Here is a 17,794-nt window from a genome sequence, read left to right on the forward strand (position 1 = left end):
GCTATTCATGTGTTTGCAATCACATGGGGTCACCATAAATTTGTGAAGATTTTGTTTTTCTCAATTTTGACTTCAAAAATCAGATACTATTTAACTCCTAATTCTTCCTGCCAAGTGAATTATCCCGTTGAGTAAGTAGAAAATAATACACTTTTAAAGGCTCTCTGAAAATCCAAAAACTGCTATAATTTAGATGTTGGAATCTATAGTCCTTGCAAGTGGTTAGTTTTGGAACAATCGTGTTCCTTGTGTAACAAAAGAACCAAAACCTCAAGAAAGATATGAGCTTTATCATAAAATCAGTTCAAAGCAGAATTAAGTGATAGATTTTAAGACATGTATAAGTTGAACCTCCTGCTGTCTTTCTCCTGGAACCCCCCAAATGCAGGTTCCCCACTCCCCTGCTATTTGCCTCTTCTCTGATCAGTAGAGTCTGATGGGTGCCTCCTAATTTTGGAGGCATCTCTGCAGAGTTCTTGACTTCATCAGAAGTTTGCAGCTGGTCAGCGATCGCACACAAAACAATCAAACAAACTTCCTAGAGTTGCAGATCGATCCTGAGCCTGTTGTGTCTTACAGGCGTGGGGCCCAAACATTTACTTCTCACTTCTGCCGTATTTCCACGGGTTAGCTACAGCTCCGCTCCAAGTCCTCTCCACTCTGGGACCCAGTCTCCACTTTACAGCAGAGACTTTTGCTAAAATGTACATCTCCCCTTTTGCAAACCTGTCAGAGCTTCCCATTGCCAACCAGATGGTGTCCCAACCCTTCTGCGTGGTTCAGACTACACCTGGCCCCTGCTTACAATGCTAGCTTTGTCTTTCCCCCAGTTCGAAAATTTTGTACCCCAGCCCTCAAAAACCGGTTATAGTTTCCCAAATGTGCTTAACCGTTTCACCTGCAGGCCATAAAGAGTCTCTTTCTTACCCCTGGGGTGCGGCTGTCCCCTCTTTACCTTAGCCGAGTGTCCTGGTCCCTCAGATCTCTGCTTGTATTTCCATGTCCCGCAGAAGCATGTCCCAACTTCCCAAGACTGGTTTTTGTGTCCCTTCCCTGTGCTCGCATAAGACCTAGGCTCCCCTCGGTCTCTGGACTGAGAGCTCTGGATGGAGGTGTCTTCCCCATCCAATAGAAAGCTCCTTAAGGACAAGGCCAGGCCTTATTCCTTGTACTCAAGTGCTGAACCTAGCTCCTGGCACATAGTAAGTGCTTGATAATAAGTGTCAAATGTGTAAATGAGTGGCTCCGTGAATGGACATAACATCGTAGAGACCTCTACATAGCTAACCTTTATCCCTCTTAGATACTTGAACAGGACAGAGCGGGCTGAGGGTCTAGACACTTGGGCTCTTCGTCCATTTTGCCTCCAGTATATGATGACCTTGTTGAATCACTTCACGTCACCGGATGTCAGGCTTTTCATTTATAATGTAATGAAGTGGAAATAATGAGCCATGGCTGAAAACTAAGCTGAAGCATGTTGCTTTGTAGATTCATGTTTACAGAGTGAAGGAAGAGCTCTTATCTTTTATTTTTATCTGTATTTTTGCCTACAGATGTTGCTTTTGAGGTCATCTGCGATCCATAACCTTAGTTATGGAGATGGTAATCCCTGTACAGACCCGAGCATTTGATTCTTCTATGTTTTTTGGCATTGTCTGGACACAGCCTTGCTTGTGCACAGGAATCTGACATTGTATAGCGACCTGCATGTATGTGCTCAATTTAGGTATCAGTACTTCGTCTTGGGTGGTGTTAGACCTATGTAAATCTCTCCCTCCAAAATAACAACAACACTATGAATGTGCTCTTGGAGAGAACGTGTGTTGGTCTAATGGCCTTCCGTGCTTTTCCCCAGGGTTGGACCCAGCCGGGCCATATTTCCACAACACTCCAAATGAGGTTAGGCTGGACCCCTCGGATGCCGACTTTGTCGATGTCATTCATACAAATGCAGTTCGCTTCCTCTTTGAGTTTGGTAAGTTTTCAGTACAAAGAGAAACTACACTGAAGCATGGAAAAGAATCTTAGAAGCATTTATACTGCTTTTATTGATCTCAGGTGCTGGAACTATTAATGCTTGTGGTCACCTTGACTTTTACCCAAATGGAGGGAAGCACATGCCAGGATGTGAAGACTTAATTACACCTTTATTTACCTTTGACTTCAACATTTACAAGGAAGGTAAATACTTCTTAAAATATGAAGCTAGCTATTATACATTCACTCAGCTCCCTCCTTGGACAGGATCCACACCCTTTTGCACATAATATAATATGAAAATATACTTTACCCAAAACACAGTCACATGTATGAAGCTCCTACTAGCTGTGAGACCCACAAGGTCAGGGTCCGTGTCTTAGTTATCTTTGTATCCCCACGGCCTATCAGAATGTCTAGCATATTGTAGTCACTCAGTGTAAACAGGAGGATATGTTTATTCATTCAGCAGGACGTACTGAGTGTCCCCTATGTGCCAGGCATTATTCTAGGAACAGCAGATGTAGGAAGGAATTCAAAAGACAAAAACCCCTCCGTGATTGAGCTAATATTCTAATTTGCTAGAAAAACAGTAATAGAGTAAGGAGACAAAATAAAGCATAAAATTGAATATGAGGTGTTGGTGTTAGTGGGGGTCGAGTGGGGAAAGAAGATTTTTGGTAGGGTGGCCAGAGACAACCTAAAGGACTTAGCCATGAGGTTACCTGGGAGAAAGGCAATCCAAGCCAGTGGGTGGGAGGCAGCCAGTGTAAAGGGCCTGGGGCAGGAACCTGCCTGGGAAGTTCATGGCAGTGAGGAACCTACTGTGGTTAGAGGGAATTGAAAGATAAGAGTAGTGGACATGAAGTTAGAGAAGGGACAGAGGGAGAGAATACTGGGCTTTTGGACCATTGCAAAGATTTCAACTTTTACTCAAGTGAATTGGGAGACATGGGAGGATTTGGAGCAGAAGAGAGATAGGATTTGACTTACTTATTAACAGAATCACTATGGATCACACATTAATCACAAATTAAACAAATAGTATTTAACCCTTTATAGTAGTTTCCGATAAGAATAGTATCCATAGAGCATCTGGTAAGAAGACACCAAAAGCTATTATTTGGGAATTTCATTATTCTCTGGATCTACATATCATCATCATGTAAATAATGAAATGTATCATACATAATAATATAATGTATGTGATATAATGTATATGATAATAAATGATGACTAAATATCTCACCATCATATTTCACATGGTCAGAATATCTCTATGATCTAGTTTTTTTTCCCGATGATCTAATTATTTGATCTTCCAATTGGCTACTGTAGTGGAAAGATACACAGATCATGACATTGAAAGTAGCTGGTGTAGTGGAAAGATACACAGATCATGACATTGAGAGTAGCCAGAGTGTCCTCCTCTCTAGAGACAAAGTGCAAAGTTTTAATATCTGTTCTGAAGAGTAAATGTGATTAGAAGTGTCTATTTGCAATGCGTACTGAAGAAAAGAAACAAAAACTGGTGAGTTACAGACACTCAGAATGAGAAAACCAATTTCAGCAAGAAAAGATAAGCAAAATTCATTCCAATAAGGCCTATTATAAAACTTATTTCTCTTCTTATTTTCCATATTATGACTTAAAATCCCTTCTATTAGGATAAAATATAGATCATAATATTTCTTTATATAACTGTATATATACACAGAACTTTTGAAAATCTGTAAAGAATTAATTCAAGTAAAACACATTTATTACAAGCGACCATTTTAAGACGTTATAAAATTCCCTACAACTTTATTTAAAGTATGTGTATCATTCATGGTATGATTTAGAAGAGTTTGAAAACATGAAGATATTGGATTTTACATTATATTTATTACTAAGAAATCACTTACTTTTAAAATTTTTATTTCCCAAATGCTAATGAACTGTCTTATCTACATCACAATTAATGGTGAATATAAATCTGAATATAAAAGACCTGATGTAAGAGACATCCTTGTTTAAAAAAAAAAAAAAGATGATGCCCATTATTGATCTCTGCTTTCTGAAGTTACCGTGTCTCAGCTAACTACTGCATGACAAACCAGAATGGCTTAAAAGAACAATGGTTTTGTTGTCCACTTTTCTGAGGGTCAAGATTCAGGCAGTTAGGCAGAGACTTTGATTTGCGATGAGTCATGTGATTGCATCTGGTTGGGGGCTGCCCTGGGTTAAGCTAGGTGGGAAGGTTCAACATGGTCTTCCATGTCTGGGGTCTTGGTACTGGTTCTTTTCTGTAAGTGGTCTGTTCCTCTTAAGGGCCTTTCTTCCCAGCCAGTTTACCAGGATTTCTTAACAGAAAAGCTGGGTTCTAAGAAAGTAAGAGTGGGTACTAGAACTTTTTTAAGACTGAGGACCTGAATTTGTACGGGGTCAATTCCTCCATGTTTTGCTGGTCAAAGCAAGTCAGGGGACTAGCTTACAATCCAGGGTGGGGTGGGGAGAGTGGGGGAAAAAAAGATAAGCTCCTTGCTCTTGAAGGGAGGAGTGGTAATCTGTTGTTCCAAAGAGGTGAGGACCTAAAAAATAGTGACTCACTGGAGGCCACTATTGAAGTATAACGATCTACCACATATACTATAACAAAAATCTAGTTTCTCAAAGATCAACCAAGTTGTGCAGGTTATTGGAAGAATAGTCCACGACAGATGCTAGAGATGTTGCTGTAAGATAGAGAGCATAAAGGACTAGAATGCTAACTTCAGAATGCACAAATGTATTTAGATCTTATTTATTATTGCAATAATAATAAATATTAGTGGCCATAATGTCATGCCTGACAATGACAAAACTAAGTTGTCTTTAGCATTCATTATAACACCTCTCACTTATCACATCTCGATGTTCAGTTGAAGGTGTGCACTGGTTCACATTGCTGGCTGTTTTGTGATTGAGTAAGGGAGAATTCAGCCTTCCTGCAGAAACAGGGAGGCAGAGAAGGAATTGATCTAACGTGGGGATGTTGTATGCACAAGGATACTGAAAGCTCTAAGTGCTTTAAAGCTCTAAGTCAAAGATTCGGAAATTATTGAAGATAACAGAACACAGAATCATTTGCATTTGCATTTGTTTATTTAGCCTGCTTGAATGTCCCTTGAGGGTCACACAAAGAATTCTTTGATACAAAGAAAATGGTATGTGCTATTGAGATAAAGGTCGTGCTGTATCCAGCCTACATACAAGGTCTGGCTGTCTGGACCTCCCACGTCAAGAATATGTTTTTTTAAAGTTATTTTTCTAAGAAATGGCTCCTACTATTAGTTCTCAGTTAATCCATTTATTGCTATCAATTAATTGGAAATTGTCTTTGCAGAAGTGGCTTCCTTCTTTGAATGCAACCATGCCCGCAGTCATCGCTTCTACATGGAAAGCGTTCTCAATCCTGATGCATTTATTGCTTATCCTTGTAGATCCTACAACTCTTTTAAAGCGGTAAGTTAAGTATTTTGCAGTGGAGTTTAATTAGCAAGTCATTTTTTGAACCATGATCAGCCAACGAAAAATTAGTGCTTTGAGTATGTGGCAAACAATGCAGCTGCCATTTTGGGAAGTAATAGATTTCTTTCTCTGTGCAGAGTACCGAACGGTAGCAGGATTGCTGAAGGGCTTAAATAACTAAACCAACTATTTGTATTCTGGTTGTTTCAGCTTTTTTGAAGATTATATCCAATTTTGTGTTTGGGGCCATTTGTTATGCAGTAATTAGATGCTACTGTGTAACAGGCTGAAGTCCAGGGCAAACATTTTTCTGTGTATATATTTTAAATGTCATCTTCAAAGATGCCCCAAGAAGGCTGAACCAATCAATAGCTACAACCAAACATATTACTATTTACCTGGAACGTGAAAATTATTTTATTAAAATTTAATTATTTATACAGAGCTGAACTAAGGCACAGATATCTCACAGGAGCTCCACACAGATCAATAAGGGACAAAATACCAAATCTGATTTTGCTTGAGTCATAAAACGCACGGTGCCAGATCTGAACTAAATGTATTTTTCATTTGGTTATCACTATGAAAAGGAGAAAGAAAATCTATTTTGTAGTGGGAAGTGGAAAGATTTTCCTTCTTATGCTTCAGAGACCTAATTCCCTCTTTGATCAGGGTAGAAAATGTGGGGTTTCCAGCTGGAGTTTATTGTAAGTAATAGCACTTTGAGACTAAAGTGCTGTTGGGATAGGAATAAGCCGTTCCTGTCCTTTTAACCAGAGCAAGGTGACTGGATACCCTGCGGCCACCTTCCTCATCTCCGGAGCCAACTGCTCTTACCCATGGCACGCCCTGGTGAACTGCTCAGGAAGCTTGCCAGCCAAACCCTGGCATTTCCCCAGTAACCTTCTTCTGCTCTGCCTCCTCTTTCTTCTGGCCCCAGATGCTGCTCTGAGTAGCTGAAGAGATCTTGGCACTTACTGTACTGAAGGCAGGTAGAAGCCCTCAGAGTCACAGGATGGTCAGATAGAATGGGCTACAATTTGCAAGATGGGAGAAACTTAGACACCTGTGCCACATGGATACTAATTGTGGCTATAAACTGGAGAACACGGAGTCAATTTCCTTGACATGTTTTATTGTGCTTCTACCCAAACAGTCGTAAAAAGGAAGTGAAATGAAACAAATAGAACAGAATGAAATAGAATAAAATGAAATGAAATAAGATAATAAAATAAAATAAAATAAAATGAAGGAGGAGTTCAAGTACTGGGCTGTCTGGTTCACACCCTTGCTCCCTCACTTCCTAGACATGCATCATTGGACAAATTCTTCAACTGCTCTGCAGTTTGGTTTCCGCATCTGTTAGATAGGGAGGCTGAAAGCACTGTAATAATAAAGAGGCTTATGAGTACTAATTAGTTAAACACATACAACGTGCTTAAAAAGTGCCTGGCACATGGTAAGCACCTAATAAATATGAGCCCTTTTATTATCGTGATAAGTTTTCTTTATTAAAAATAGAGTTTAAAAAAAAAATAGAGTTTTACATGGGATGCTTTACTATAATCCTAGCCCAAATGTCCATGGTTTATATATCCGTAAGTTCAAGACCTAAAATAACAAATATTAAAACACTGCTACCCAGATTTTTTTAAGTTAACATTTTTTTTTAAGATTTATTTATTTATTTGAGAGAGAGAGAATGAGAGAGAGAGATTGAGCATGAGAAAGTGGGAAGGTCAGAGGGAGAAGCAGACTTCCTGCCAAGCAGGGAGCCCAATGCGAGACTCGATCCCGGGACTCCAGGATCATGACCTGAGCTGAAGGTAGTCGCTTAACCAACTGAGCCACCCAGGCATCCCCATTTTGTTAGTTTTGCTTTAGATCTTAAAATGCACAGACAAAATTTCATTCCCTTTTATTCCCTTCACGCCCTCCCCTGAAGCAGGGTTTGAGGTGAATCCCATATGTATGAGATTAATAGCATCACACTGTATCTTTCTGGATTTGCTTTTTTGTTGTTAAATTTTAGAATTGAGATCTACATAGATATATAGAGATCTGATGTATTTCTTTTCTAGGAATCAGTCACAATTTATTTCTTCACTCCCCTACCAGCAGGCATGTTGGTTGCTTCTAGGGTTCGCTATTAAAAGCAGTTCTGCAGTAAACACTGCCGTATGTGTGCTTGTGTGGAAGCTTCCTTCTGGTGTGTAATACAAGTGAAATTGTCAAAGCATATGTACATTTCTGTCTTGTTTAAAAGATTTTATTTATCTATTTGAGAGAGAGAGAGAGCGCGCAAGCAGGGGAAGGAGCAGAGGGAGAAGGACAAGCAGAGCCCCACAAGGGGCTTGATCCCCCCCCCCAGATCATGACCTGAGCTGAAATCAGGAGGCAGACACTTAACCGACGGAGCCACCCAGGCGCCCCACATTTCTGTCTCTATTAGACAAGACCAAATTGCTTTCTGCAACGTTTGTCCATTTTACATCCTCATCAGGACCAAGCGAGAATTCCACACATGTCTTCACCACTACTTGGTGTTGCACATTGTTTTAATTTCTGCAGTTCTGCTGAGTAGGAAATTGTATGTTGTTTTCATTAGTGCATTGCTGACAACTTGCAAGATTGAGCAGCTTTTTACATTGTTATCCTCTTCTGGGGGTTATCTATTCATAGCATTTACTCATTTTTCTAATAGGCCATTTTTTCCCCCCCTCGGTTGTTTCTGTTTTATTTTGTTTTGTTTTTGGAAGACAGGGTAGCCTACTGGGCAACTTAGTCATTTTTAAATGCATATGCTTTATTTAAATTTCAAAGATTTATTATAGTTTAATAACGTATCTAGAGTTTATTGAAGGCCAACATTTCTAATTACATTTCTAACCTACCTCTTCTTTTCTGTCCCCAGGGAGATTGCTTCCATTGTCCCAAAGAAGGTTGCCCAACAATGGGTCATTTTGCTGATAGATTTCACCTCAAAAATATGCAGCGTAATAGATCATATTATTTTTTAAGCACTGGGTCTCTTTCCCCATTTGCCCGTAAGTATTGTAGCTCAGTTTTTTTTATTGTAATGCTTTAAGGTACTTATCGTTAAAAATTCAACAGTTTTTACTGAGTGTCTACTAAATCACTGGGCACCGGGCCAGAAGCTGAGGCTGCAGTGAGGAAGCAAAACTGAGTACAGACTAGTGGGGAGTTTTAATCCTGGGTAATAAACGTTCTGATAAGAGACGTGCAAAGGAGGGACGTCCATAACCAAATCAACAGAGCTTTCTGAGGGAAGGTGATTTCTAAGCGGATTCCTGAGAGAGGAGTCAGAGGGAGAAGGAAGTGGGAACATCCAAGCAGAAGGAACAGCATGGGTCAGTGTCTGGAGGTGAAAGACAATGAGAGAAAGAAGAACCCCCTGCTGGGACCACAGAGACCCCGAAGAGAGTAATACGAGATGAGTCGGGAGACGTAAATTAAGTCAAATAATGAAACATGTGCCATATAGGGAGTTTGGACTTTATCTATAGCTCCTGGAAGGCCACAAAAGGGTGTTAAGATTATCAGACTGGTTTCTTAAAAAGTCATTCTAGTTGCTGCATGGATTAGAGGGAGACAAGATGGAGGCAGAGTGACCTGTTAGGACAAGTGTTTCCTCACCACCATGGAAGGTGATGGATGGAAACTAACTTCGTGTGCCATTCATTTCACAATATATCATTAAGTGTGTATTGCGGTCACGGTGTCCATATCCGTAATGTTTATATCTCAATAAAGCTGGACAGAAAGGTAGGAGATGGGGAGAGAGTATGGAGATGGGAGGTAGAAACCCAATGAACCTGTGAATGGATGTGAGGGATACAGAAAGCCGAGAGATCAAGGATGATTCCGGCTCACTGGATGTTCTATTCACTGAACTTGATGGCACATGAAGAAAAACTGGCTTAAAGGAGTTAATGGGCCCAGTTTCTAACTCACCAGGTTTTGCGATGCCTTGGGATGGCGGGGGAGGATGTGCCCACAAGGCAGTCAGATATACAGGCGACTGATGTGATCTACAGAGACTTGAGAGGTACACCTGTGTGTAAACAGCCTTCAGAGCTGTGGAGGCGGGTGATGGAATTACCCAAGAAAAATGTGTTAGATGAGAAGAAAGAGAGCAGAGAAAGAGATCCTGAGAAAGAGACTGAGAAAGGTTTCAGGCTGTTTCAGAGAGAGAAGGTGAACTGATGTGGAGAGCAGTAAAAGGAGCCGGAGAAAGAAAGACAATGAGGAAGGGAGGATGGATCCACAGCATGAAATATGCTAAAAGGCCAGATGAGATGGTCCCAAGGGCTCATGGGTTAAAGTGCCGATGCCGACCCTGGGAGCCTGGGAGGGGGTTTCCATGTGGAGGTGGCAGGGGGTGGGCTGCGGAGGGAAGAAATCTGGCAACAATTAACTCAGGAATTGAAAATTCTCTCTGGAGGCTTTTCTCCTTTTAGACCTTTTTCAGACAATTTTAGGAAGAATTGCACTTTCCCCAATGTGTTCTTAAGCATACAATTTCAGAATTCACAATGAACGATGTGTTTCGTTCCAGGTTTTGTAAAAGTGACCCTTGGCCACTTTCAAGGGATTCGTCCTGTGGGCAGGCTTTGTGCTGCCCCCGACCTGGGCTAACTGAACATTCTGAGTGCAGAGCCTGGTGGGATGGGAAGAGACAACTCACTTTACCTCCCAAGACCCTCTCGCTCGCTAGGTTCTCTAGATTTATTCTGGATGAGTTGTCAAACCATGGCCAGTCAAAACGCAGCTCGGCAGAGTGCACATGCTGCAGGATACAAGTGTAGCAGACAAAAGAAAGCTCATGCTTCCATTTTTAAAAGTCATAAAAATGCCCGGAAGATTAGAGGATTTTCTTTAAAGAATATCATGATACTGTTTACTGTCATAAAATGAAAACATGTACATGTATATGTCTTTTTAAATGTAGCTTTTCACCAAAGTCACTCAAGCTATATAAAGTTGTGCTTTTTCGTGAGCAAAAACAGCCACGTTCAAGGCTGAGAGTTGCATTGACATCTGAGTGCCCAGGAGGTCATGCTTTTCACGTGTTTTCACCTCTTCGCTTACACTCTTTTTTTTTTTTTAATTTCCAGGTTGGAGGCACAAATTGTCTGTCAAACTTGATGGAAACAACGTCACTCAAGGGACCCTGTTTCTCCGTGTAGGTGGAACAACGGGGAACGTGGAGGAGTTTGTGATGGCCAGGTAGGCAAGGGCCAAGGACAAGGAAGCAGCAGGTGGCACAGTGCTGGGCACTCGCTCAGACTGGCTCAGTCAGCAGCTCACTCTTCTGACAGCGGAATGGGAATGCCACTGGCTGTCATGACACATTTGACTTTTCTTTTCACTCCTGGCTTTCCAGATGTAAAAATAGAAATCATAGGCACTCTTTTCTCTGCAGTTCCACCTACAAACAGAAGAGGTTGGAAAACAATAGCATAAAATTATAGATCTAGATAATAGAGTAACTGGACAACAAACAAGAGTTATTATCCAGTCCATTAACATTATGCAAATTGGAGTGTATGTTTTGATTGTATAGATTCAAATTACTTATGGACTAAGACATTTGTATAAATGGCCAGATTCCTAATAAGCTGTCTGAGTAGCACCCACAGACATAGGACAAGTGTTGAAATAGTCAAAGGTGGGAGTAATTCAGCAGAGACATTCACTGAGCCTTTACCTTTGGCTAAAGTCCCCTTTTATCTTGAGTTTCCTTTCGTCTTTTCTTTGGTCAGCCTTAGCATTTTTGTATTAGAGATTTCACTCAACGTTGTTTAATTCTGCAATCCGTTTCAGAATTAAGGTTATGCACACTAATTAGATGCTACCTTATTGCAAACCAATGAATGGATTAGATTTTTGCCTCTTTACTTTCCATCATCTTCAAAGAATGGGCAGAGGCATGATAAACAAGAGGTTTCTCTGGTTATTTTGTCAGTCGAAGGATGCGGTAGGTTAATCATTCTGGCCCTTTGTGCACACCCTCTTGCCTCAGCAGCCCTGCCTGCAGCTGTGGGTTCAGTCGGGGACCCTCTGGCCCCTGGTGAATGCACAGGCTCCAGCCCACCTCTCCATCCCCATCTCCCACTGTCTGGTGTCTGGTTCGTTGGTCTTCAACTCAATCAGGTTACCCTGACTGCAGTACTTAGCATTGACTAGATCCACCTTTTCCTCTCTTCCTGACTTCACTCATGCTGTTCCTCTGTTCCAGATACCCTTCCCTATCCTATCTCATTTTCCGTGTTCTTCATGTCTCCATGAAGCTAGTTCTCCGGAAGCCGTTCAGTACGATCGATTGTGTGCCTGCGGCTCTGAGGCCCACAGGCCCATAGCAAGGCTAGGTAGTTTGAGCCCTGCACAAAGGCCTCTGACCTGGGACAGGGGGGAACAAATAGGCAGTTCCCACCCACCTAAAAATTTGCAAGAATATTTTGGGGCACCTGGGTGGCTCCATCGGTTGAGCGTCTGACTCTCGGTTTGGGCTCAGGTCATGATCTCAGGGTCACGAGACAGAGCCCTACGTGGGGTTCTGCGCTCAGCGCGAGTCTGCTTGAGAGTCTTTCCCTCTGCCCCTAGTGCCTGTGAGCACTCTTTCTCAAATAAATAAAATCTTTTTTAAAAATTGTAAGACTTGGGGCGCCGGGGTGGCTCAGTGGGTTAAGCCGCTGCCTTCGGCTCGGGTCATGATCTCAGGGTCCTGGGATCGAGCCCCGCATCGGGCTCTCTGCTCAGCAGGGAGCCTGCTTCCTCCTCTCTCTCTACCTGCCTCCTGCCTGCTTGTGATCTCTGTCAAATAAATAAATAAAATCTTTAAAAAAAAAAAAAATTGTAAGACTACTTTGACATCTCTGCATTTCTTTTGCAAATATCTAAAGAAGGAGTTCACCATCTGGTTGCATAGTCACCAATCTTCTTTTAAGAATAATTCTTAAATTATTATAAACCCTGTGGCTTCTACGTTAGTCATGTGGGCTTCTAATGGCACTGCTATGAAGGTCCGCACAGTAGGTCCACTGAGCCAAGTCAGTTCAAAGAGCAACAGGGAGATTATCCCTAAGAAGCTGGAAGGAAAGTTGCCGTCTGATAATTAAAGCAATTAATTCTATATAAAATAGAGTAAGACGGGCCCTAGGAATAGCAACAGTCATTCATTCACTCAACAAACATTTAAATGCCCACTGTGTGCCAGGAATTGTTCTGATTGCTGAGAATACAGCCACAGGTCCTGTCCTTGTGGGGCTTATCTTCCAGGGAGAGGAGCTAGACAATACATTAACAATGGAAGAACGAAGGAGCAGGAATAGGGAAATCACATCTGGTCTAATTTTGGCTAGGGTAAGATGTGCCTTATGCATCAAGAAAATCCATTTCCCTCTGCTCTGTTGCCATGCTCTGGATGACTACCTTGGTTACGTGAATCTTTTCGTCCAGATAAAGAAGTTACCAGGGAGAGAGTTGGAGGACATTTTGATTAATAAAAAGAAAGCATTTCCCCATTGGGAACAGAGAGATCAGTTTTCTGTGAATTCAGCTCCTCGTTGACAGCGTGATCATTTCCTGGTGTCAATAAAATCTAGTTTCTGAGACTCTAAAGCCAACACCAGACCTTTCATTGTGGAGATCCCATCGAGATAATGCCTCTCTAGGCATTCCCCAACATCAATTAGTCAAGCTTCCCATTTCCCTCGCCCTTCCTTTCAAGCTTCAGCACGCTGGTATTCCAAGACGCTGATTGACGTGAGCGAAAAGAATAAATCTCTGTGAGCAGATGCCAGCAGCCACGACTTTCTCTTTCATCGTACACACAGATGCTGCTCCACTTGAATATTGAGAATACCTGGTGTGAGCTTATGAGTCTTATCTTTCTGTTTACAGTGGAACACTGCAGCCAGGCATGACTTACACAAAATTAATTGATGCAGACGTTAATGTTGGAAATGTTACAAATATTGAGTTCATTTGGAAGGAACATTTGTTTGGGCATTCTCAGAATAAGTTGGGAGCAGAGGTGGTGAAAGATATATCTGGAAAATATGGATATGAGTAAGTATTACCTTTTCCCTTGAATTTTCAGACAAACTTTTACAATTTTTAGTGGTATTTGAAACCTCCGTAGAATTTGAAATTTGCAACTTGTGTAAAAATTTGTACATCTTACCATTTTATAATTAAAGAAAAGGAAACTTATTTAAGAAATAAACATTATATTTGTAAAAGTGTTTACAAAATAATAATTACTCATTCAATTAGATCTACCATGTGTCTTTTGCCCCATAGAGTCATTTTAATATCCTTTTTTTTTCCTTGAAAATTTTTCAGATCTACCTTCTGTAGCCAGGATATCATGGGACCCAATATTGCCCAGATCCTGAAACCATGCTAAATTTAGATACAGTCTTGATGGATTTATTTAATGGAAGTGATGAAAGAAAGAATCTTCTGGTTGGTATCTGAACCAAAGTAGACCATCATGAATGAGGTAGAAAAGTACAGTTGTTGCTGTTTTCTACATAGAATGTTTTTCTCCTTGACAAGCTTTGTAAGGGCCTTGAAAACAGACTGAGTCCTAGGACAGAGTATAGTATGGTCATATGCAGGAACGCGGGTATCCGTGCCAAAATAAAGCTGTGTTGGAATTTCCCTGAATGAGATGACGTGATGCCAAAGTGTCATGGTATAAATTCACTGGGCAAAAGTGAGACACTGTCTGGTGAGTACTTGAAGTACATTTTGAGTATTTTCAGGTAGAATAAGCATTATTCTAGAATGATTTAAAGAATATTTATTATGTTGTTAATCTTGCTAAGACAAAGTATGGCTATGGTTCATGGTATGTAGATGATAGATAACCCTGTGGGTTGATATGTCTATGTATTAATAATGAAAACCGACGAGAATACATTAGTATTTCCAAGGTGTTCCTTGTCTTCAGGTGTGTGTGAAGTAAAAGAAATTCGGGGGCTGATCTGTGATATGTCCAACACTTGGCAATAGTCCCTGAGAATCATCAGCCCCTTCTCTGGAAGCCTCCTGCTCGGAGAGAATGACTCCTCCTCTCTGGGCCTTGAAAGCCCCATTGCAAGTTTGCATTTGGCCTAAATGCAGCGTTTCATTTGTAATGCCCCTGACTGTCCCTTTGTGTTTGTAATAATAATCCTGTAATATTTAAGTGTGTCCATTTTTTAAAGCTTTGCTTCAGTTTTTTGTAATTCAATTGTCTGTATCCAGTGCAAATCAAAGATGACTGTTTTTATCTGCTCTGTTTTCTAATGGGCTTAGTGTTTAGCCCATAGCACTGTACTGTAAACAGTGCTGTAGTGTACTTTACTGTACTGTAAACGTTGTTGAAAGGAAATGCTGTAAAAGCCTCTGCAGGAGTTTTCTTGATTCTCCTTGGTGCCTCGCTGCCAAGTGGACCTCAAGAAGAGGCCCCTGGATGTACTTAAACTTGTGTTGGGGCAGAAATCAGAGAACCAAGTGGGGTGTCTCTTTCCCATCGTGCAAGTGGGAGATGGAAGACTGATTGGAGTATGAGACTCAGTGAAGGAGGAAAGGAGATGCAGACACGTTTGGCATGAACTGGCTGGTAGTCTACTTTCTGGTGGGTGTGTCAACCCAAGGCCTAGGCCAGCCCGGGAGCAGGGTGGCCATGAGCAGCCCAGGGGAGGGTCCGAATCTCTGAGTCCTACTAACAGTGTGGCAGGCCAACCCCCTCTGCAGCCTGGCAGTGGAGAGGGCCCCATCTCTCTGGGGGCAGGACACCTTCCTGTGCCAGCAGCTGTCCTGACCCTGCACTGTTCTCTGCCCAGCCTTTCTCTGTTTTTTTTTTTTTTTTTGAGAAGGGCTTGGCTATCAGCAAGAAGCTCCACCAGCAGCACCAGGCTCTGTGAGTCCTGGCCTGCCTCCTTGCCCAAGAGGCCTCTTGGCTGGCTCTTTCTAAGCTTGGAAAGACAAATGGGAGTCAATTAACTTCTGGCAACCTATTTTAATAAAACACAAACTTTTTGTTCCATAGGTCTTACTGTCCTTTTTTTTTTTTTCCCCCGCATTGTAAGAATGTCGTGAGGATGAAAAAGTGTGCATGGCCTATCTAAGCAGAGGGATTCTGAAAGTATAGAATGATGACATTGTTTTCCATGTGTTTGTTCCCTGGGAAAGCACTGAAAAATGATGCCCCTTCTCTCTCCGTGCCCTGCATTATGGTCACTTGGTATTTTGAACCAGCAGATGTTGGGGCAAGTCCTGCTCCTTGCATGGACCGCCATTAGTGCTGACTGACAAGTGACTTCAAACCCAGTGGGCTATTGACTTCCTCCACCTCTCATTGCCATTGATTCACCCATACCTTGTCATCCTGTCACCCCAAATGCTCACCTCCAAACCTGTTTGGTTTTACCATACTCCTTCCCATTTATATTTCAAATTGTTGAACATATGTACAGTATCCACTGTACAAAGATTAACAATAATCATTTTCTTAAGTAGGTTCCATGCCCAGCGTGGAGCCCAACTCAGGGCCTGAACTCATGACCCTGAGATTAAGACCTGAGCTGAGATCAACAGTCAGACGCTTCACTGAGCACCCCCAGGCGGCTCCAACAATAATCATGTTTAAATGAACTTAAGATTAACGAAAAAAAAATTAACAGTAATTCCTCAATATCCTCTTATATTGAGGTAGTTTTGAAATTTCCAAGATCGCCTGAACAGTGTCTTTTGGCAGTGAGTTTTTTTTTTTTTAAAGATTTTATTTATTTATTTGACAGAGAGAAGTCACAAGTAGGCAGAGAGGCAGGCAGAGAGAGAGGAGGAAGCAGGCTCCCTGCTGAGCAGAAAGCCCGATGTGGGGCTCGAACCCAGGACCTGGGATCATGACCTGAGCCGAAGGCAGCGGCTTAACCCACTGAGCCACCCAGGCACCCCTGGCAGTGAGTTTTTTAAAAGTGGGAGCCAAGCAATATCCCTCTAGGGCCTCTGACTGACTCGTCCCTCAGTCTCTTTGCACCTGTGACAACTCCTCTGCTCCTTCCTGCACACCAGTTATTAGGTAAACCCGGTCACTTGTCCTGGGAATTTCCTCACATGCAACTGCTGGAACCCTCTTGGTCTCACGTCATGCATTTCTCCATCCTGTGCGTTTCCTGTAAACCAGTTCTTTGGTCGAGAGACGTGACGAGACCTGGGTTCCTCCACACTGGGCATTGGGAATTGAGCCCCTTGTAGGTCTCTCGAGCTCACTCATGCTCTCTCTTTCCACTTAAAGAGTAGTGTATGTATTCGCACCTTATAAAGCTGGAAGGGCTATACCAATGAGAGTTGTGAGTAGAAGAGAACATTGGATGGCTTGGAATCTGGTTAACACATCAGGCTAAGAGGAGAAAGTGCCCACAGAAGAGTTTGCTGGCAAGAGTTTGTGCTCTGGGGAGAGCGGACAAGGGAGCCAATGGCGTGTGAATATCCATTATGGAAAAGCCATTGAACTCTGCGTTCTGTCTGGGGCTAGAGGAGGTAGACAATAAAGGGTCCTGCAAAGCTGAGGAAGACTCAGATACCCGGCTGAGCCGTGTGACTCTCCCCAGGCTCCTCTCAGATCGGAGTGGATAATAGGAATTACCCCACTTTCTAGAGCTCCCAGGTTTTGTTGACTCTGCAAGTGTCCAGAGTAAGCCCAGGGCCTCAGGAACAGAAACATATGCCAAGTTATTGTTTTGCAGCCTCTTAAAACCTCAGCTCATGTTTAATAAACATAAAAATCTCATGTTTCTCCTGGGGCCTTTTCTACTCCACTTGGGAAAAATCAATCTTTTTTCATATACTTTCTGACTAAAAAGATCTTGTAAATCTTTACTTTCTGTAGATCGTGTAATAAAAATGATAGGCGTGCTTTGTTTGTGTTATGCTTTTCTTCCCCCCTCCAAATACGTACTTATAACACCAGATGGGCTTCTTTATTTTACATGTGCAGCTCTAAAAGTTCTGCTCTGAATGATTTAAGTCTTAGGAGAGTGGAGTTTCTACTAGATTTCATGCCAATATGAGAGGCTGCATACCTGGGTTGACTGAGCCAAAGATTGGAGGCCAATGTTTTCTTCCTTGGGCAGCCTATTTTCTATATTTGCATTTTGCAAACATTTAGTCTTGACTCAGTCGCGTATTTTTTTCTTTCTTTTCGTAGGACGTTCTTTCATTCATTCATTGAACACACATTCACTGAGTTATCCTGTTTTTCTCCTGTGCTGGGCATTGTGTGGAGTAATGAGGTTTTACATGC

The 17,794-nt window shown here is 41.9% G+C and overlaps 1 protein-coding gene across 2 annotated transcripts in view; it reads left to right on the plus strand.

The window, feature by feature from the left end:
- PNLIPRP3 (pancreatic lipase related protein 3) overlaps nt 1-14,824 on the plus strand; it is a 34,398-nt gene extending 19,574 nt beyond the window's left edge. For both annotated transcript variants that reach the window (XM_047703395.1, XM_047703396.1), the window contains 7 exons: nt 1,859-1,978; nt 2,062-2,184; nt 5,348-5,466; nt 8,387-8,519; nt 10,611-10,722; nt 13,399-13,566; nt 13,843-14,824. In XM_047703395.1, coding sequence (XP_047559351.1) covers nt 1,859-1,978; nt 2,062-2,184; nt 5,348-5,466; nt 8,387-8,519; nt 10,611-10,722; nt 13,399-13,566; nt 13,843-13,906 — 839 coding nt within the window. In that variant the 3' untranslated portion in view covers nt 13,907-14,824. The remainder of the gene's footprint in view (nt 1-1,858; nt 1,979-2,061; nt 2,185-5,347; nt 5,467-8,386; nt 8,520-10,610; nt 10,723-13,398; nt 13,567-13,842) is intronic.
- The last annotated feature ends 2,970 nt before the right edge of the window (nt 14,825-17,794 follow it).

This window comes from Lutra lutra, chromosome 14, assembly GCF_902655055.1.
Source record: "Lutra lutra chromosome 14, mLutLut1.2, whole genome shotgun sequence".
Lineage (NCBI taxonomy): Eukaryota > Metazoa > Chordata > Mammalia > Carnivora > Mustelidae > Lutra > Lutra lutra.